At 41.5% G+C, this 22,035-nt stretch overlaps 1 protein-coding gene across 2 annotated transcripts; it reads left to right on the plus strand.

The window, feature by feature from the left end:
• Positions 1-1,991: 1,991 nt before the first annotated feature.
• Positions 1,992-21,737, plus strand: LOC110522133 (tyrosine-protein kinase SRK2). Of its 2 annotated transcripts, none has more exons than XM_021600266.2 (8): positions 1,992-2,141; positions 7,400-7,521; positions 12,538-12,701; positions 14,129-14,297; positions 17,083-17,241; positions 19,387-19,568; positions 19,686-19,851; positions 20,163-21,737. In XM_021600266.2, exons 1-8 carry the CDS (start codon positions 2,044-2,046, stop codon positions 20,369-20,371), a joined length of 1,269 nt encoding a protein of 422 aa, XP_021455941.2. In that variant the 5' UTR covers positions 1,992-2,043; the 3' UTR covers positions 20,372-21,737. The 2 variants fall into 2 exon arrangements, with proteins under 2 accessions (XP_021455941.2, XP_021455940.2); XM_021600265.2 differs by lacking the exon at positions 1,992-2,141 and adding an exon at positions 4,823-5,522.
• Positions 21,738-22,035: the final 298 nt, after the last annotated feature.

Consider the following 22,035-nt stretch of genomic DNA (forward strand, 5'->3'; position numbering starts at 1 on the left):
GGTTAAAATTGATGGGAAGATGGATGGAGCCAAATACAGGACCATTCTGGAAGAAAACCTGATGGAGTCTGCAAAAGACCTGAGACTGGGACGGAGATTTGTCTTCCAACAAGACAATGATCCAAAACATAAAGCAAAATCTACAATAGAATGGTTCAAAAATAAACATATCCAGGTGTTAGAATGGCCAAGTCAAAGTCCAGACCTGAATCCAATCGAGAATCTGTGGAAAGAACTGAAAACTGCTGTTCACAAATGCTCTCCATCCAACCTCACTGAGCTCGAGCTGTTTTGCAAGGAGGAATGGGAAAAAATGTCAGTCTCTCGATGTGCAAAACTGATAGAGACATACCCCAAGCGACTTACAGCTGTAATCGCAGCAAAAGGTGGCGCTACAAAGTATTAACTTAAGGGGGCTGAATAGTTTTGCACGCCCAATTTTTCAGTTTTTGATTTGTTAAAAAAGTTTGAAATATCCAATAAATGTCGTTTCACTTCATGATTGTGTCCCACTTGTTGTTGATTCTTCACAAAAAAATACAGTTTTATATCTTTATGTTTGAAGCCTGAAATGTGGCAAAAGGTCGCAAAGTTCAAGGGGGCCAAATACTTTCGCAAGGCACTGTACATACATCCACACAAGCAGCAGATAATATTCAATCACATATATGGTAACGGGCTATAGTGCATAACACAGAATCCTCATAGTTGTGAGTCCTTTTCTGTTTCTGCTTGGATCACCTTCAGTTTTGTGTAACTAACTGGTAAGTTGCTGTACACAGTGTGCACTTGCATGTCCATGCCTTCACTGAGGCTGCTGTTCTTATAGGTAAGAAACTTCCTGGAGAGTGTGTCTGCGACAGGGATGTCTTTGCCTGGACGGTGAGTGATTGCGAAGTCGTATTTTTGTAGTTGAAGGATCATTCTCTGTAGCCTTGGCTTGGCTGCGGTTAGTGGTTTCCTCATGATTGACTCAAGGGGCTTGTGGTCGGATTCCACAATGACTTGTCGTCCATATACGTACTGATGGAAACGTTTACATCCGAACAGAATGGCGTAGAGCTCCTTTTCGATTTGAGCGTAGTTGATTTCACAGTCTGAGAGATTTGGAAGCGTAGCTGATGGGCTTTCCTTCTTGCAGTAGCACTGCACCTAGTCCATACTTTGACACGACCACTTGGAGTCTGAGCTCTTTGTCGGGGTCGTAGTAGGCAAGGATTGGTCCTGGTTCTCTTGTGATCAAGTCTTTCACATTCTGGAAAGCAATGTTGTCGTGTTGCTTGTCCCAGAGAAACTCAGTGGACTGCTTTAGCAGTTGTCGCAGGGGTGCATTAGCATTGGAGAGGCTGGGTGCGAACTTGGCTAAGTAGTTGACCATGCCAAGCACTGTTTCCAGCTCTGCACAGTTCTTTGGTGGCTCAATTTATTTTATGGCTGAGATCTTCTGTGGATCTGGCTTGATTCCATTTGCTGTGAGAAGATGTCCGAAGTAGCTGACCTCTGTAGCGCCGACTGTGCTCTTCTTGGGGTTGAGCCAGACTCCTCTCTCTCGGGACCTTTGCAGCATCGCGCAGAGGTTTTGGTCGTGCTCCTCTTTGGTTCGACCATAGACAAGGATATCGTCCACAATTTCCACAGCTCCATCGAGGCCTTTGTACACTTCGTCGATCTTTCGCTGAAACTCGTCTTGGGCTGAGATAATCCCAAAAGGCAAGCGACGGAACCTGTAGCGTCCAAACGGTGTGTTGAATGTTGTGAGCTTAGATGACTCTTCTGTGAGCTTTATAGCCCAGTAGCCTGATCTAGCTTCCATGACACTGAAGTAGTGTGCTCCCGCTAGCTGTGATGCCATCTAGCGTCGGTAAAGGGTAATGGGGGCGTTTGATAGCCTTGTTCAAGTCTCTTGGGTCGAGACGTACTCGGAGCTTGCCTGTGCGTGGTTTCTCAAAACACCACTAACTCGTTTACCCAGTCAGTGGATTCTGTAACCTTGGTGACTATGTCAGATTGCTCCATGCTCTCCAACTCTTTCTTCAGACAGGCATGGAGAGCAAGGGGAATGCAGCTACCTGCTCAACTGGATCGGTGAAAAAGGGAGAGATATTTGCAACACATGGACACTTACCGAGACTGAATCAAAGGTACTGAAAACATACTATTATCGTTTTGAAGCATATGTTGTGCCGAAGACCAATACGATTTTCGCTAGGTACAAATTCCCTAACAAAGTACAGGGAGCTAGCAAGTCTTTTGAACAGTTTGTGACTGAGCTGCGTCTGCTTGTGAAAGACTGTGATTATGCAAACAAGGATGAGATGGTCAGGGACCATATTGTATTTGGAATACACTCACTGTGAGTGAGAGAAACTTTTGAATGTTGGGTCTGAGCTAACGCTTGACAAAGCTATCGACATTGCCAGATCTCACCAGCTAGCACTGGCTCAGATGAATTTTTTGCGCGGCAGCACGAGCGCATCACGTGAACAAGCAGTGCAGGTAGACGTCAAAGCACACCTCCGGTGCACAGAGAGCGCGTTTTAGAACCGAGAGAGACAACTCCAAAACAGAGCGACACAGACTCAAAACGCCCCAAAACATGTGGATATTGTGGATACAAAGTGCATGGCGAACAAGGAAATTGCCCAGCCAAAGGCAAACAGTATACTATATGTGGTAAATGGAATCACTTTGCAGAAGTGTGCAGAGCTTGTGGTCCCATATGGCAAATAGTTTATTTTCTTATAGGCCTACTGTAGCTCTGATTGGCTGTGGTGCACCAGTCTGCATTGAAACACCGGTCCTGAACACGACAGATGATTTTATTAGGTTTTATTTACTGCAGTGACTATTCATTGTCCAGAACGCACAGCCGTTTTCCCGTTTTCCCATATTGCTATAGAATTTGCACAAATGCCTTAATATACATAATTCCCAAACATTCTATGAATTCATGAAAATGACCATATCTAAGCGTTCTCGCTTGTCAGAAAATTTAACAAACACAAAGTGTCATATTTCAATAAGATGTCATGTTGCTAAAATGCTGCCAGTTCCACTTCAACATCCAAACAGAAAGATAGCCACTGAATGTCAATAATCTTACCGTGTGCTTTGCGCGATGAGCTTCCTGTTTGATGCTCGCTCTGCCCCCCCCCCCCCCCCCCCCCCCCCCCCCCCCCCCCCCCCTTATCATGTCTGTTCTGTGCTCACTGTGTTTCTTAACAGTTTGACAGGATGCTTAACGACAGCCCAATAAAATTCACAAGAGTTGCATTTCTTCATGGCTTTACCAGAGGTGGAAAAAGTAACAAATTGTCATACTTGAGTAAAAATAAAGATCCCTTAATAGAAAGTGACGCAAGTAAAAGTGAAAGTCACTTGAGTAAAAGTCTAAAAGTATTTGGTTTAAAATATAATTCATTGTCAAAATAAGTCAAACTTTTACTTATACTCCACTACTCCATAATTGCTTCACCCAAATAATGTTGTCAAACCAGTTCTGGAAAAACAAAGACTTGTTTTTGTATTTTATGTCTTTATTATTCCAGATTGTATACCTATGTCGGGGAAAATTGTGTTTGTACATGAGGTTCCAAGTTAGAAGTACTTGTTTATGAAAGTTTGCACACTTAGTTTTGTATCCTTTTAATCGTAAATATTATATTAGAGGTTTTAAAATCCAGAGCATTCAACCCTCCCTCACTTTGGGTGCTACATATTACCGCTTTTCTTAATTAATGAGGTTTATTCGTCCACATAAAGTTAAATAATTTAGTATCAACCATTTTAGTTACTGACAGAGGAATATTCCAGGCAAGGGAGGTGTAAACTAGTTGTCACGCCCTGGTCTTAGTATTTTGTGTTTTCTTTATTATTTTGGTCAGGCCAGGGTGTGACATGGGTTTATTATGTGGTGTGTTTTGTCTTGGGGTTTTTGTAGGTATTGGGATTGTGGTATAGTGGGGTTATCTAGAATAGTCTATGGCTGTCTGGAGTGGTTCTCAATCAGAGGCAGGTGTTTATCGTTGTCTCTGATTGGGAACCATATTTAGGCAGCCATATTCTTTGAGTGTTTTATGGGTGATTGTTCCTGTCTCAGTGTTTGTTTGCGCCAGATAAGGCTGTTTAGGGTTTCATGGTATGTTTATTGTTTGTGTTTATCTTTTTATTAAACATGAATCGAAATAACCACGCTGCATTTTGGTCCTCCTCTCCTTCATCGGAAGAACACTAGTCTGGACAGACCTTCAGATTTGGACAAAAGTACACATCCAGATAAAGAAAGATCTCTTAATAACCAGGAGTTAAATCTCTTTCCAATGTCCTCTACAATAGGAGAGAAATTTAAGTTGGCCCTTTCTTTCTGATCTTTGCTAACTGTAATACCAAGATATGTGATCACATATTTTACAGGGATTTAAGTCATCTTTTCAATGCAAATAATTCACTTTCCTAACATTCAGAGATAAACCTGATACATGGGGGGGGGGGCAGTGTGACAACAATTTTGGACCCCCTTGAGGCCCCCCTACATGTGGAGTATGCAATAATTTTTACATAACTAATTTTTGCTATCATTCTTTTTTTACCTTCATTATTAGACAGAAAATGCAAATACATTTTTGAATGATTACCAACATGATCTTTTTCCTGCTAATGCCTGCAATGCAGTGAAGAAAACGATATGACAACAATAACGTCTAATGTAACTGGCCCCTCTTACAGTACAACTGGCCCCCCCCCCAGGTGAAATGGTCTAGAACCGCCACTGGATACAGGTACGCTATTATTGCACTGCAGGCGGTGCAATGGAAGTAAACACCCCTTGCGGGTTGCGCTCAAAGTGCACACAGGTCTCCTCAGCAGAAGATTGAGAAATTAAAGTAGGCTAACCAGGAAACATAGTGACTGTTGGCCTCGTGCAATAAATCGCTTTATTTTACTGTTGGTCATGGTGTTTTTGTGCTATTCCAGTCCAAAGACCATGGTTGACAAGACGTTTCTGGAATGAGTGAAACTTTTTAGGATCCAATCCATGATGTGAAATTCGTTCTAACCGAAGTGGAATATAAACGCCAAAAGGGACGGCTAACATTTGATTTGATCACAACATGGTTTAGTATGATAAACCAGTGAGTATTCACAATGGACATTCTAGGTAGGTGCTTGTGGTGTTGTCAAACTGTTTTCCCATGTTTTAATAAACCGCCTTCAGAATCAGAGCGGGGGAAGGAGAACAGCGAAATCGTGGTGATCAAAAACATTCATGCGGAGCATCCCACCGACAGGGCTTTGCCACCAATACCCCTTGGGAGACCTGGCTACGTTTATATCGCCCTCTATGATTATGCTGCACGAACCGTGGAGGACTTGAGTTTCAATGCTGGGGATAAGTTAGACGCTCTAGACAAAGGTGCTGGTGATTGGTGGTATGCAAAAGCACTCACTGGAATTTCAGCTGCCAAGAAGGGTTACATTCCAGCCAATTATGTGGCGCCTGTGGAGAGCCTGGATGCGGAGCCGTAAGTAGCCTACCAATATCCATTTAAAAATGATTCTATTGAAATAGTTGATATATGCTACTGTATAGACTAGACTAGAACAGCACCAGGTCAGGTTTGAAGAATGGTGGCTTCATTCAAAGAGGGCGAAGAACAAAATGGGCTACAGAAAATAGAGTAGCCTATTAAAATTCATTCTACATCCCTTATAACCTTTACTTATTCTTGGGCAATTTGAGGCCAGAGTAAAGCAGAAAAGACTCACACACTTGAGGCATGTTCCAGAGCTGCTTTACCCCTGATTCCACTGATCACTTAATCATCGTTTTAGGAGGGGACACTAGCTTTCTGACACTCTCTTCTGTTGTGCTCATTTGATTAACCATCATAGCTGACCTGTTGGTATCCCTACACCACTGGACCATTCCAAGGAGGATCTGGCAAATATTTGTATACATTCACAGTTTATGAGAATGAGCATGTTCTATGTAGCCTTGGTGCAATCTGGTGTTGAATGTTTATTATCCCAATTAAAATATGATGAGTCACAATACTGTAAGTGCTTTATGGATTCCCAGCACTTCCTCATAACCTAGTCCTTGATGAGGCCTCAGATTTGAGTGACTGCTCTCAAAGAAACACACGACACACAACTAACCAACAGTTGACATAGGCTACAGTAATGCCATTGTTTTGAAAATTACAAAGCGCTAGTGTTTGGTTTAATGCATGCCAACTTTCCATATTGCGAACAGATTAAGTCAATAGGCAAATGCCACACTATTGGCGCCGTTCTATGTATCTTGACCTAAGTGATTGGTCAAACAAGTTAATGATTGTCACTGACAAGGAAGTACAATGAATGAGTTAATAATTATCCAGATCAGATGAAAATACAAATGTAAAAGTGATTCAACTGTAAAGAGATTCAATGTACATGTAGCTGTGTTTACATTTTGACAACCGTTTGTAGGGTCAACACACATACAAGTGCACTGTTTAAATATAGAAAGAAACCGGTTAAGCAAGGAAATTGCACTTGGCCTGACATTGGGTAGAGTAAAACTGAACTTTGACCAAACCGAACAGGCTTGGGTATCTTGGTCAAAAGTAATGTTTGGGTCATGCTTTGAAATAATGGAACAGGTACCAATTCAGAAATGGGCTGTTCAAGAATTATGGAAATAATGAATCTTATCATACCCTATTAAAAACAACTAACCACACCTTTTATTCAATTTATCAATGCCAGTGAGACGTACAATTCAAAGTAAAGGGTTTCATATGTTAAAAAAAAAAAATATATATATATATAACAAATATTTAACTAATGAGGGGTCCATCTTCTGAACAAAGTCAGTAATTTTATCTTGGGTGTGGCTCAAGTATTGTCCTGGTGATCACCCCCATGAAACTGGTTTTAGTTAAGCTGCAGTCTAGTTTTTGCCTTTCTCAACACACTGTCTGTGGGAATGTATATTTGTTTTAAATTGAGCCTTTATTTAACTTGGCAAGTCAGTTAAGAACACATTCTTATTTACGATGACTGCCTACACCGGCCAAACCCGGATGACGCTGGGCCAATTGTGCGCCGCCCGATTGGGACTCCCAAAGACGGCCGGTTGTGATACATCCTGTGAAACCTTGAGGGTTTTGTCTTGGTAATCAGGACTTGTTTGACTGAAGTATCACGGTCTCATAGTGTACATACACTAATGAACTTGATCAGTGGATGCCTATAGTATCAATCATATAGATCTGTTTGATGTATTGTTAAAAACCCTAAGCTGGGTGAACGCCTTAATGTACCTACCCACCAAGTAAATATCACTGTGCAGTGCCAGTGAATACCTATGATGCTGGGGTTGACCGTTGTTTCCTCCTGTTCTGCTATACAGATGGTACTTTGCAGACACCAAGAGAGTGGATGCTGAGAAGCTGCTTCTGTCTGAGGGGAACCAGCATGGAGCCTTTCTCATCAGACACTGTGAGAGTCAGAAAGGAGAGCTCTCACTCTCAGGTAAGTTTCAGCGTTGTCGTCTTGTACTTGTCGCGTCTGCAAGAGACTAAAGCTCAGATCTGTCCCCCCACCAAATATGTGCTCTCACAATATGCTCTTGGAACAGGTTTTGAATGACTGTGATGTTTGACACATTTTGTGTCTTCGTTCTATTGTTCAGGATTGTATTTTGTGGTTTTATTTTTTCGATCAGTCTATTTCCATGTGATCCCGGTACGAGGAGGGAACTCGATGCACAAATAACTCTTCGTTCCTGAACAATCCCCGCCTCACTCTGGGTAAATCACAGCCTCCCATAGTGCACTGAAGTGTTTGATGGTTCAAGGTCATACAGTTAAACAAATAGGGAGACCTCTACTTCTCAAAAAGAGACTGTGATAACATCAGTTGAGGGCCACATGAGTCTGGCTGGCCTTTTCTGTCGGAAGGAAAAAGTCCCTTGTGTATACATTTACAGTGGTGTGTAAACTTAGTCACGACAAATGCAATAGTCTCATAGTAACCTGATTACAGGGAAGTTCAGTGGTGTTGCTATCTACCGATGCATTGTTCATGTTAATAATAGTCATATAATAATAGTCATATAATATAATAGTCATATAATATAATAGTCATATAATAAAATAATAGTCATAATAATAGTCATTTGCGTTTGAATGTAAAAAGCCCCATGAGCACTAACTAATATAAAAGTAGTTGGAGCACATGAAATTTGGTGTCAAAGGAAGGCTAAGAGTTTATTGTTTTATGTTATTAATGCATATATACATTCTTCAAACTTTTTCTATACTAAAAATTAGGAATAAGAAAATATTTTGATTTCTGGTCAAACAAATGGAAAAGGGGTCTTAAACATCTAGCAGAAAAATTCTTAAAAGGTATTAGAAATGCATAAAAACACATTGAAGTAAAGGCCCCTGCCAACTAATATAAATATTTATATTATTAATTTAACCTTTTATTTAACTGGGCAAGTCAGTTAAGAACCAAATGCTTATTTACAATGACGGCCTACCCCAGCCAAACCCGGACAGCGCTGGGCCAATTGTGCGCGGCCCTATGGGACTCCCAATCACGGCCCGAATGTGATATAGCCTGGATTCAAACCAGGGACTGTAGTGACACCTCATGCAGTGCCTTAGACCGCTGCGTCACTCGGGAGCTCTGGTTTTGTAGAAATTATTTGCCTTCTGTAAGTAAAATAAATAAATACTGAGTCTTGTCATTGTCTTGTAATTCTGTTACCAAAAGCCCACATATCTTTAAGATATTTTCTAATTCCTCTCCCTCATGAGGAGGGAGGATAATGAAAGTTTACATAAGTAACAAGGGGTAGACCTACCCATTAGTTCATGTTTTTACTAATAACAATGTGGTTTGATTCAAGTGCTTAAAACATATCATTATTTTACCAAATCGGTAATAGAATGCCTGCCACTGAATTGGCTACAACGGGAATTCATAGTTGTCAAACCAAAGTTGGGTCGCCTGCTACTGTCCTCCTGTTTTCACTGTTTTTTTTCTCTTTCTGTGGTGTGGTGGTCAAAGCAAAAGTGTGAAAACAGTCTGGGCAACCCCTCCTTCTGTCTTTGTCGCTCTTCTCTCTTTTTCTCCATGTCGCTCTTTCTCTCTCCCTGTCGCTCTCGCTCTCGCACTCTTTTTTTATTCTTATTTCACCTTTATTTAACCAGGTAGGCTAGTTGAGAACAAGTTTTCATTTACAACTGCGACCTGGTCAAGATAAAGCATAGCAGTGTGAACAGACAACAACACAGAGTTACACATGGAGTAAACAATAAACAAGTCAATAACACAGTAGAAAAAAAAGAGTCTATATACATTGTGTGCAAAAGGCATGAGGAGGTAGGCAATAAATAGGCCATAGGAGTGAATAATTACAATTTAGCAGATTAACACTGGAGTGATAAATTATCAGATGATTATGTGCAAGTAGAGATACTGGTGTGCAAAAGAGCAGAAAAGCAAATAAATAAACACAGTATGAGGATGAGGTAGGTAAATTGGGTGGGCTATTTACAGATGGACTATGTACAGCTGCAGCGATCGGTTAGCTGCTCAGATAGCAGATGTTTAAAGTTGTTGAGGGAAATAAAAGTCTCCAACTTCAGCGATTTTTGCGATTCGTTCCAGTCACAGGCAGTAGAGAACTGGAAGGAAAGGCGGCCAAATGAGGTGTTGGCTTTAGGGATGATCAGTGAGATACACCTGCTGGAGAGTGTGTTCTACGGGTGGGTGTTGCCACCGTGACCAGTGAACTGAGATAAGGCGGAGCTTTACCTAGCATGGACTTGTAGATGACCTGGAGCCAGTGGGTCTGGTGACGAATATGTAGCGAGGGCCAGCCGACTAGAGCATACAGGTCGCAGTGGTGGGTGGTATAAGGTGCTTTAGTAACAAAACAGATGGCACTGTGATAAACTGCATCTAGTTTGCTGAGTAGAGTATTGGAAGCTATTTTGTAGATGACATCACCGAAGTCGAGGATCGGTAAGATAGTCAGTTTTACTAGGGTAAGTTTGGCAGCGTGAGTGAAGGAGGCTTTGTTGCGAAATAGAAAGCCGACTCTAGATTTGATTTTGGATTGGAGATGTTTGATATGAGTCTGGAAGGAGAGTTTACAGTCTAGCCAGACACCTAGGTACTTATAGATGTCCACATATTCTAGGTCGGAACCATCCAGGGTGGTGATGCTAGTCGGGCGTGCGGGTGCAGGCAGCGAACAGTTAAAAAGCATGCATTTGGTTTTACTAGCGTTTAAGAGCAGTTGGAGGCCACGGAAGGAGTGTTGTATGGCATTGCTTGTTTGGAGGTTAGATAGCACAGTGTCCAAGGAAGGGCCAGAAGTATACAGAATGGTGTCGTCTGCATAGAGGTGGATCAGGGAATCACCCGAAGCAAGAGCGACATCATTGAAATATACAGAGAAAAGAGTCGGTCCGAGAATTGAACCCTGTGGTACCCCCATAGAGACTGCCAGAGGACCCGACAACATGCCCTCCGATTTGACACACTGAACTCTGTCTGCAAAGTAGTTGGTGAACCATGCAAGGCAGTCATTAGAAAAACCGAGGCTACTGTGTCTGCCGATAAGAATATGGTGATTGACAGAGTCGAAAGCCTTGGCCAGGTCGATGAAGACGGCTGCACAGTACTGTCTTTTATCGATGGCGGTTATGATATCGTTTAGTACCTTGAGCGTGGCTGAGGTGCACCCGTGACCGGATCGGAAACCGGATTGCACAGCGGAGAAGGTATGGTGGGATTCGAGATGGTCAGTGATCTGTTTGTTAACTTGGCTTTCGAAGACCTTAGATAGGCAGGGCAGGATGGATATAGGTCTGTAACAGTTTGGGTCCAGGGTGTCTCCCGCTTTGAAGAGGGGCAGCTTTCCAATCCTTGGGGATCTCAGACGATACGAAAGAGAGGTTGAACAGGCTGGTAATAGGGGTTGCGACAATGGCGGCGGATAGTTTCAGAAATAGAGGGTCCAGATTGTCAAGCCCAGCTGATTTGTAAGGGTCCAGGTTTTGCAGCTCTTTCAGAACATCTGCTATCTGGATTTGGGTAAAGGAGAAGCTGGGGAGGCTTGGAGCTGTTGGCCGAGGTTGGAATAGCCAGGAGGAAGGCATGGCCAGCCGTTGAGAAATGCTTGTTGAAGTTTTCGATTATCATGGATTTATCGGTGGTGACTGTCTCTCAAGTTAGTCAACTCTGCCTGTTCTTACTGACACTTACCCATGAGCCCCCTCTCTTCCCATTCCCCCCCCCTAAATAAATTAAACAAGATCAGCTTTAAAAATATTTTTATTTTCTCTTTCATAAGATACAATCAGTTGTTTTGTTTTAATTTTTTGTTGTTGTATATTTATTATTTTTAAACTGGATTAATATCTTCCCATTTACTGTAACCAGCCTTCTCACCCACTGAACACCGACACCGGACATCCATGGATGTTAAAAAGTAGTTGAAATTTGGTCAGTCCAAATTTGAACCAATCATAAGTGTCTGTTTTATAAGTTTGGGCAGCACAGTACAGATAAGTAGTGTATACAGTAGGTCAGTAGAGTTTAGTACAAGAGTAGAGCACAGTATAATTTACTGAACTGTACTTTACTGAACTCTACTGTACTCCATTCTACTGTGCTGTCCAAACTTGCGAAACATACACATCTATGATTGGTACCGATTTGGTCCGGACCAACCAAATTTGGTCTTGTTTGAGCTCATTAGAAAAATAGCCCGTGTGTAGAATAATACCTAAACATTCAAAAGAGGATATTACATTTTTCTACCTTTGTGTACTAGGGGTTACATCACCATGAGGAGAATGACATTCGTAATGATGCATTTCTGTATAGTACAGATCAGGGACCCATGACGTCATTCTGTTAGCGGGTGCTAATTCACTTCAATTACTCTAGTTCAATAACCCAAAATACAACAGCATTTGAGTTTTTGTAGTTTTATTTTTTTCAAACTCTGTCATAACTGACACCCCATTTTTTTCTGCCGACATCTTTGGATCTTAATTCAGAGCAGATATTTAAGAGTTTTTGGAAAACGTGGTCCCCGAAAATAAACTCAGGGAGATTTTCCTGTTATTCTGTTAACCAAACATTACATTTCCTCTGATCTTCAAGTAAATATGTTTTTAAGTTTTCAGTGGAAATCTTTGAAAGTAGTCCTTGTACATAGTTGTATGGTTTGTTTAACTTTGCAATCAATATTTTTGGGGTTTGGAATTCAGTCTCGGCATCTTTCTGTTACTGTGGACTTGTAATTTCTGAGCGTCTTCAGTACAATGAGCCAAATCACCAAAAAAATATGTTTATCATGTAGGCAGCCCATTATTCCATAATGGCCATATAAACAGATTCTAACATTTCCCCATTTATTTACTTTTCGGCACACATTTTCATGGCCATGGTTGATTCTACTGTCTTCATTCACACTTTGTAGTGTTCTGCCCTTATGCTTTTGTATGCATCTTTCAGTACTGGACCAGTGCAAAGTGAAGCACTACAAAGTAAGGAAGATGGACTCTGGAGGCTACTACGTGTCCACGTCCAAGAACTTCCTAACTCTGAGGGAGTTGGTGGAACACTACTCAAAACAGGAGGATGGTCTCTGTGTACGGCTGCTTGAACCATGTAAAAAGGTATGGTGTTCCGTTGACTTTCTTTGTTAACTACTGTACCATGTGGAGGTCGACCGATTCAATCGGAATGGCCGATTTAATTAGGGCCGATTTAATTAGGGCCGATTACACGTTTTCATAACAATCGGAAATCGGTATTTTTGGACACCGATTTGGCCAATTTTTATTTATTTATTTAATATTTATTTAACTAGGCAAGTCAGTTAAGAACACATTCTTGTTTTCAATGACGGCCTAGGAACGGTGGGTTAACTGCCTCGTTCAGGGGCAGAAGGACAGATTTTTACCTTGTCAGCTCGGGGGAATCAATCTTGCAACCTTACAATTAACTAGTCCAACGCTCTAACCACCTGCTTCTCATTGCACTCCACGAGGAGACTGCCTGTTAGGCGAATGCAGTAAGCCAAGGTAAGTTGCTAGCTAGCATTAAACTAATCTTATAAAAAAAAACATCAATCAATCATAATCACTAGTTAACTACACATGGTTGATGATATTACTAGTATTACTATTACTATATTACTAGTTTATCTAGCATGTCCTGCGTTGCATATTCTCTTACGTTCATTGCAATCAGAGTCAGTGTATATGCAACAGTTTGGGCCGCCTAATTTGCCAGAATTTTACGTAATTATGACATAACATTGAAGGTTGTGCAATGTAACAGGAATATTTAGACTTATGGATGCCACCCGTTATATAAAGTACGGAAAGGTTCCGTATTTCACTGAAAGAATAAACTTCTTATTTTCGAGATGATAGTTTCCGGATTCGACCATATTAATGACATAAGGCTCATATTTCTGTGTGTTATGTTATAACTAAGTCTATGATTTGATAGAGCAGTCTGACTGAGCGATGGTAGGCAGCAGCAAGCTCGTAAGCATTCATTCAAACAGCACTTTAGTGCGTTTGCCAGCAGCTGTTTATGACTTCAAGCTATACTGTTACACTGGAAATACTAAAGTGCCTATAAGAACATCCAATAGTTACAAATAAATAAAAATAAACAAAAAATAAAAATCGGCCGCTTAAATCGGTATCGGCTTTTTTGGTCCTCCAATAATCGGTATCGGCGTCGAAAAATCATAATCGGTCGACCTCTAGTATCATGTGATTGCGATAAAACAGATTTGTTTAGTGGCCCTCTTGATCTGAATTGATGTACACACACTTTATGGAATTAATGTGCCTGGCAAATTTGCTAAAGATATCCAGATTACAGAAACCCTCTTCAAATATTGGGCCTAATACAATAGCCTGATGCTGTTCCGTGTCAACCGTGTATAGCACCATTAACCGTTCAAGGAAAATAGAACAAAAGTCATAATGTGGTTTTCCTGAACAGTAAAGAGAACAGGGTGTCAGGTTCTACTTTGGGACAGTTCCTCTGTCTCTGCTGATTTGTTGTATCTCTCTCGTGTCAGATGGAGGTGCCTCAGACCCATGGTCTGTCCTACAACACTGCCGACCACTGGGAGATAGACCGGACGTCTGTCAAACTGCTGAATAAACTGGGCGCTGGGCAATTTGGAGAGGTTCATGAAGGCCTCTGGAACGACACCACTGCAGTAGCAGTGAAGACCCTCAAACCTGGTAAATAGCCTGTACAACACAAACACAGGACTCAAACCCATAAAATCAAGTTATTTCAAATCCTTAATTTTGCATCGCCTTAAAGTTCAAATGCAGTTGTTTTTATCTCAATATCAAATCATTAAGTACTGTATATACACTGAACAAAACAATATATGCAACATGTAATGTGTTGGACCCATGTTTCATGAGCTGAAATTAAAAAGCCCAGATATGTGCCATACGCACAAAAAGCTTATTTCTCAATCTTTTTCACAAATTAGTTTACATCCCTGTTCGTGAGCATTTCTCCTTTGCCGAGATAATCCATCCACCTGACAAGTGTGGCATATCAAGAAGCTGATTAAACAGGATTATCATTACACAGGTGCACATTGTGCTGGGGACAATAAAAGACCACTCTAAAATGTGCAGTTTTGTAACACAACACAATGCCACAGATGTCTCTAGTTTTGCGGGAGTGTGCAATTGGCATGCTGACTGCAGGAATGTCCACCTAAACTGTTGCCAGAAAATGAAATGTTAATTTCTCGACCAATGTCGTTTTAGAGAATATGTCAATACGTCCAACCGGCCTCACAACCGCAGACCACGTGTATGGAGTTGTGTGGAGGAGCGGTTTGCTGATGTTAACGTTGTGAAAAGAGTGAAATGGGCATTCATTTTATCGCTGGAAATTTGATTGCAGAGATACTGTGACAAGATTCTGAGGCCCATTGTCGTGCCATTCATCCGCCGCCATCACCTCATGTTTCAACATGATATTTCACGGCCCCATGTCTCAAGGATCTGTACACAATTCCTGGAAGCTGGCCATGGCCTGCATACTCACCAGACATGTCACCCGTTGAGCATGTTTGGGATGCTCTGGATCGACGTGTACGATAGCATGTTCCAGTTCCCGTTGATATCCAGCAACTTCGCACAGCCATTGCAGAGTGGGACAACATTCCACAATCAGCATGATCAACTCTCTGTGAACAAGATGTACTACATGAGGCAAATGGTGGTCACACCAGATACTGACTGATTTTCCTATCCACACCCTACCTTATTTTTTATTTTATTTACATACATACATACATACATACATACAGTTGAAGTTTACATACACTTAGGTTGGAGTCATTAAAACTTGTTTTTCAACCACTCCACAAATTTCTTGTGAACAAACTATAGTTTTGGCAAGGCGGTTCGGACATCTACTTTGTGCATGACACAAGTCATTTTTCCAAGAATTGTTTACAGGCAGATTATTTCACTTATAATTCACTGTATCACAATTCCAGTGGGTCAGAAGTTTACATACGCTAAGTTGACTGTGCCTTTTAAACAGCTTGGAAAATTCCAGAAAATGATGTCATGGCTTTAGAAGCTTCTGATAGGCTAATTGTTATAATTTGAGTCAAATGGAGGTAAACCACTTCGATGTATTTCAAGGCCTACCTTCAAACTCAGTGCCTCTTTGCTTGACATCATGGGAAAATCAAAAGAAATCAGCCAAGACTTCTGAAAAAAAATTGTAGACATCCACATGTCTGGTTCATCCTTGAGAGCAATTTCCAAACGCCTGAAGGTACCACATTCATCTGTACAAACAATAGTACGCAAGTATAAACACTATGGGACCACGCAGCCGTCATACTGCTCAGGAAGGAGACACATTCTGTCTCCTGGAGATTAACGTACTTTGGTGCGAAAAGTGCAAATCAATCCCAGAACAACAGCAAAGGACCTTGTGAAGATGCTGGAGGAAACAGGTACAAAGTATCTATATCCACAGTAAAACAAGTCCTATATCGACATAACCTGAAACGCTGCTCAGCAAGAAAGAATCCACTGCTCCAAAACCGCCATAAAAAAGACAGACTACAGTTTGCAACTGCACATGGGGACAAAGATCGTACTTTTTGGAGAAATGTCTTCTGATCTGATGAAACAAAAATAGAACTGTTTGGCCATAATGACCATCCTTATGTTTGGAGGGAAAAGGGGGAGGCTTGCAAGCCGAAAAACACCATCCAATCGTGAAGCACGGGGGTGGCAGCATCATGTTGTGGGTGTGCCTTGCTGCAGGAGGGACTGGTGCTCTTCACAAAATAGATGGTATCATGAGGAAAGAAAATTATGTGGATATATTGAAGCAACATCTCAAGACATCAGTCAGGAAGTTAAAGCTTGGTCGCAAATGGGTCTTCAAAATGGACAATGACCCCAAGCATACTTCCAAAGTTGTGGCAAAATGGCTGTAGGACAACAAAGTAAAGTTATTGGCGTGGCCATCACCAAGCCCTGACCTCAATCCCATAGAAAATTTGTGGGTAGAACTAAATAAGCGTTTTTGCCGAGCAAGGAGGCCTACAAACCTGACTCAGTTACACCAGCTCTGTCAGGTGAATGGGCCAAAATTCACCCAACTTATTGTGGGAAGCTTATGAAAGGCTACCTGAAACGTTTGACCCTTGTTAAACAATTTAAAGGCAATGCTACCAAATACTAATTGAGTGTATGTAAACTTCTGACCCACTGGGAATGTGATGAAAGAAATAAGAGCTTTAACTAATCATTCTCTCTACTATTATTCTGACATTTCACATTCTTAAAATAAAGTGGTGAACCATGTAAGGTAAAAACTTTGAATTTGTTGTGTTTATATTTTTGTTCATTACATGAAACACAGGAAAATCCTGTTTTTGACTACACTTTCTCGTCACAGTGCAGGTTGGTTTGAATTCCAGCTCGTGTTAGAGTGCAATACAACGTATACATGTTCTTGATATCCTAGGCACCATGGACGCGAAGGACTTCCTACAGGAGGCCCATATCATGAAGACACTGCGGCACCCCAAACTGATCCAGCTCTACGCTGTGTGTACTATGGAGGAACCCATCTACATCATCACAGAGCTCATGAAGAATGGCAGTCTGCTGGATTATCTCCAAAGTAAGAACACACTAGTGTATTGCATTGTAACCTACCTACATACAAGACCACTGCACTTTCCTCAGTGGACCAGACCCTGGTTGTTGTTGGCCGTTTAGATTAGAACACCACCTCAACAATGTGCCTGTGGCAAGAGTTGAAATACAGTGCAGACGTTTCTTTAACTTATGTAACTGAGTGATGTGTATAGGGGATGTTTTGGATGAAGTGTACATTTGGCAACAACCAGAAGAAGCTACAGTTTTGCTCCCTCTTCACTTTGTGTGATACAGTTGCCTGTAAAGAATATGCAACATGCATCATACGGGCCATGCTTCTATAGTTTGAAAGTTACATCCAGTGCATTCAGACCACTTCCCTTTTTCCTCAATTTGTTATGTTACAGCCATATTCTAAAATTGAATTTTCTTTTTAAAATGTCCTCATCAGTCTTCACACAATAAATACCCCATAATGACAGGGTTTTTTTTTTTTTTTGCAAATGTATAAAAAAATATTATTTACATAAGTATTCAGACCCTTTGCTACGAGACTCGAAATTGAGCTCCGGGGCATCCCTGTTACCATTGATCATCAGTCCACCTGTAATAAATTAAATTGATTGGACATGATTTGGAAAGGCACATACCTGTCTATATAAGGTCCCACAGTTGACAGTGCATGTCAGAGCAAAAACCAAGCCATGAGGTTGAAGGAACTGTCCGTAGAACTCCGAGAGAGGATTGTGCCAAGGCATGGGGAAGGGTACCAAAACATTTCTGCAGCATTGAAGGTCCCCAAGAACACAGTGGCCATCATTCTTACATGGAAGGAGTTTGGAACCACCAAGACTCTTCCTAGATCTGGCCGCCCAGCCAAACAGAGCAATCGGGAGAGAAGGGCCTTGGTCAGGGAGGTGACCAAGAACCCAATGGTCAGTCTGACAGAGCTCCAGAGTTCCTCTGTGGAGATGGGAGAACCTTCCAGAAGGACATCCATCTCTGCACCACTCTACCAATCAGGCCTTTATGGAAGAGTTGCCAGACTGAAGCCATTCCTTAGTTAAAGGCACATGACAGCCTGCTTGGCATTTACCAAAAGGCACCTAAAGACTCAGATCATGAGAAACAAGATTCTCTGGTCTGATTAAACCAAGATTAAACTCTTTGGCCTGAATGCCAAGTGTCACATCTGGAGGAAACCTGGCACCATCACTACGGTGAAGCATGGTGGAGGCAGCATCATGCTGTGGGGATGTTTTTCAGCGGCAGGAACTGGGAGACTAGTCAGGATCGAGGGAAATATGAACGGTGCAACGTACAGAGAGAGTTGATGAAAACCTGCTTAGGACTTCAGACTGGGGCGAAGGTTCACCTTCCAACAGGACAAAGACCCTAAGCACACATCCAACCTGACAGAGCTTGAGTGGATCTGCAGAGAAGAATGGGAGAAACTCCCCAAGTACAGGTGTGCCAAGCTTGTTTCGTCATACCCAAGAAGCATTGAGGCTGTAATTGCTGCCTAAGGTGCTTCAACAAAGTGCTGAGTGAAGGGTCTGAATATTTATGTAAATGTTAAAATATATATATATATTTTGAAAAACCTGTTCACTTTGTCATTATGGGGTATTGTGTGTAGATTGAGAGGGAAATAACTATTTAATCAATTTTAGAATAAGGCTGTAATGTAACAGAATGTGGAAAAAGTAAAGGGGTCTGAATACTTTCCGAATGCACTGTATATTTAAGATGATCTGATGTTATGGACTCACTGGTGACTGCCAGCACTCCTTGTGTTTTTCTCCCAATGTGAGATGCTGTGCCATAGCGTGAAATATGCAGTGTCATTGCCTGTCAGAGGGATAGTCAACTCTTGGAGCTGCCATGTGAAATTGATGATGGTGGCCCCGAGACTGTCTGCATTACATCCCCTATATTTTACTAGATGCCCTTACACACGGGCACAAATTCAGACGTTCGGCCATTACTATCAATTGTTTTGGGGGGGACTCTAAACTTCAGAAACTTTTACAAATAATCACATAGTCATACTTTTGCATGCACACTGTTATTCTGGAAATTGTACTATAACATTTGACTTAAGCACTCATTAGAATTAAATATCAGTTCTCTGACCATGGTACTTACCTTCTCGCCTCCTCCACAGAGGACAAGGGTACGCAGCTGGTAATCTCAGACCAGCTAGAGATGGCGGCCCAGGTGGCTGCTGGGATGGCTTACCTGGAGCTGCAGAACTACATCCACAGAGACCTGGCAGCCCGCAACGTTCTGGTGGGAGAGAACAACATTTGCAAGGTGGCTGACTTTGGCCTCGCCAGAGTCTTCATGGTGGGTATCTCTATCTTTTTGTAAGAAAAACAAGAGAAGGGGATATTTTGTTATTAGTTGGGACGGTTTGTCAAAAATGTAGTATTGAGGATTCAGTTTTTATTCCTGTTGTTTTAGATGGAGAGTGACAACGTTTACGAAGCTAAAGAGGGCACTAAGTTCCCTGTGAAATGGACCGCCCCAGAGGCCATCCACAGCGGCAAGTTCACCATCAAGTCTGACGTGTGGTCCTTCGGCATTCTGCTATATGAGATCATGACCTTCGGTGGGATGCCCTATCCAAGTAAGACTTTTACATGCATGTTTAATGTATTACTCTATAGAAAATAAAGCTGGTGTAATCAGTCAGTGTTAATCCTGTTATTTACTACCGTGGAATTTTTGAGTGTATAATAATGTCAGAGGGCGGGGCAGAAATATTGTATGAGTAGCATGCACTACAGTCAACAGTTTAAAAAAAAAACACCTGACTATTTGTACACCACATGCAATTTCAAGGGAGAGTTCATAGTTTATCCACACTAAATGCACAGCGTCAGGTTAAATTGTGTTACCGTGTGAGATCAGAACTATGGTCCCCTGTTAATGTTCCAGCCATGACCAACTACGAGGTGGTCCAGAAGCTGCCCACAGGCTACAGGATGCCGAACCCATTACGCTGTCCCAAGGTGATGTATGAGATCATGTCTGACTGCTGGAAGGAGAGTGAGAACGACAGACCCACCTTTGAGACCCTACAGTGGAAGCTAGAGGACTTCTTTGACCTGGATGTGACCTCCTACGATGACGCCAACCATTATTAGTACTGTACTGTATACAGGGATCAATGATGCTCTGCTCATGGGTCAGCAGAGGAAAGTAGGGTATGTCCACTGTGCCACAAGTAATATAATCAAATATGAAGGGTATTTCATACTCCCAACAGTTTGTATCTAGCATGCAGATAGCATTGATTTTAGCATAGTTTAACTGCCCTCTCCCTGATCACATTATGGTTGAATATCTATTTTTTTTAGGATTATATTTTGCGGACGAACACGTGGGACCATATAATGTTTGATCAGAAAATATTGTTTGTGGAGGTTTAATTTGGCTGCTCATGTATTGTCATTAAAGAAAGTCCAACATGACTATGACTGATAATCCTCTATTGTAACTGTCGTTTGTGACACTCCCACTAGTTAAGATTTTGTTCGCCAAACTTATTGCACTTTTAAATGGGTGATACTGAGACTGCTAAACAAACTAGATGCTCTTTGATGAAGTCACAAACTCTGTCCGTGGCCCGGTTGGGCTTTCATAACAACAGCTGCTCTCCGGTAAGACTGATGGAGCTATCTAGATTTGGCAAAATAGTTCTGCATTCACTCCGCATTCTTCCACTGCTTGGCTGCCAAGTATTCATCAGGCGTATGTTGTTGGTTTTGCATTATCCACTCTGAAGCATGGTGAGACAGGGCACTATGTCACTGAACACTCGTGAATAGATTGGAATGACCGAGTAATGTTGATAGAATATTTTCACAGAAAGAGTAGATATGATTCAACTGGACAGAATTGGATTTTGAGGGAAGGATTTAGAGAGTAAATCTTATTGTACATTCACCTAATGTCTATGTATGTCATAGTGGGGATGCTGTTATTGTGCAATAGGAACTGGAATTGAATAACCGGGCAGACTGCTTGCTCTCCACACTGCAGTGGCCTTTTGTTGATTGAATGATGTATCGGAGGTGTTGGATTGTGCCACCTTCTTTCTCATTCTAACATGCCTCTTTCATGGATCAATGACTGGAAGGTTTTGACACTGGACTTATTTGGTGAGACCGGAATTGTCCAAGTGCTTGTTGATAATTACCAATCACTTTATCAAATATTTTATATGTTTTTAAAAATGTCTGATTTGTACGTGTAGATCATAACCTGTATGCAAGTGTACACTTTATCAGAAAAACAAGATTGTTTCCTTAAATGTGTTTATTGAAAGATGAATTGAATGTCATGTTGATACATAAGAATAAGACTCTTTTTTTTGTATAATTTTTTTTTAATAAGTCATCTGTGGTGAGAATCTACACTGAACTAAAAAATATAAATGCAACATGTAAAGTGTTGGTCCCATGCTTCATGAGCTGAAATAAAAGACCCCTGAAAGACCCCATACACACACAGCTTCTCTCAAATTGTACGCATTTGTTTACATCCCTGTTAGTGAGCATTTCTCCTTTGCCAAGAGAATTCATCTGCCTGACAGGTGTGGCATTTTAAGAAGCTGATTAAACAGCATGATCCTTACACAGGTGCAACTTGTAGTGGTGACAAAAGTCCACTAAAATGTGCAGTTTTGTCACGAGACATAGTGTTGTGACAAAACTGCACAAGTTTTGAGGAAGCATGCAATTGGCATGCTGACTGCAATAATGTCCACCAGAGCTGTTGCCAGATAATTTCATATTTATTTCTCTAC

The sequence above is a fragment of the Oncorhynchus mykiss genome, chromosome 4, assembly GCF_013265735.2.
Source record: "Oncorhynchus mykiss isolate Arlee chromosome 4, USDA_OmykA_1.1, whole genome shotgun sequence".
Classification (NCBI taxonomy): Eukaryota; Metazoa; Chordata; class Actinopteri; order Salmoniformes; family Salmonidae; genus Oncorhynchus; species Oncorhynchus mykiss.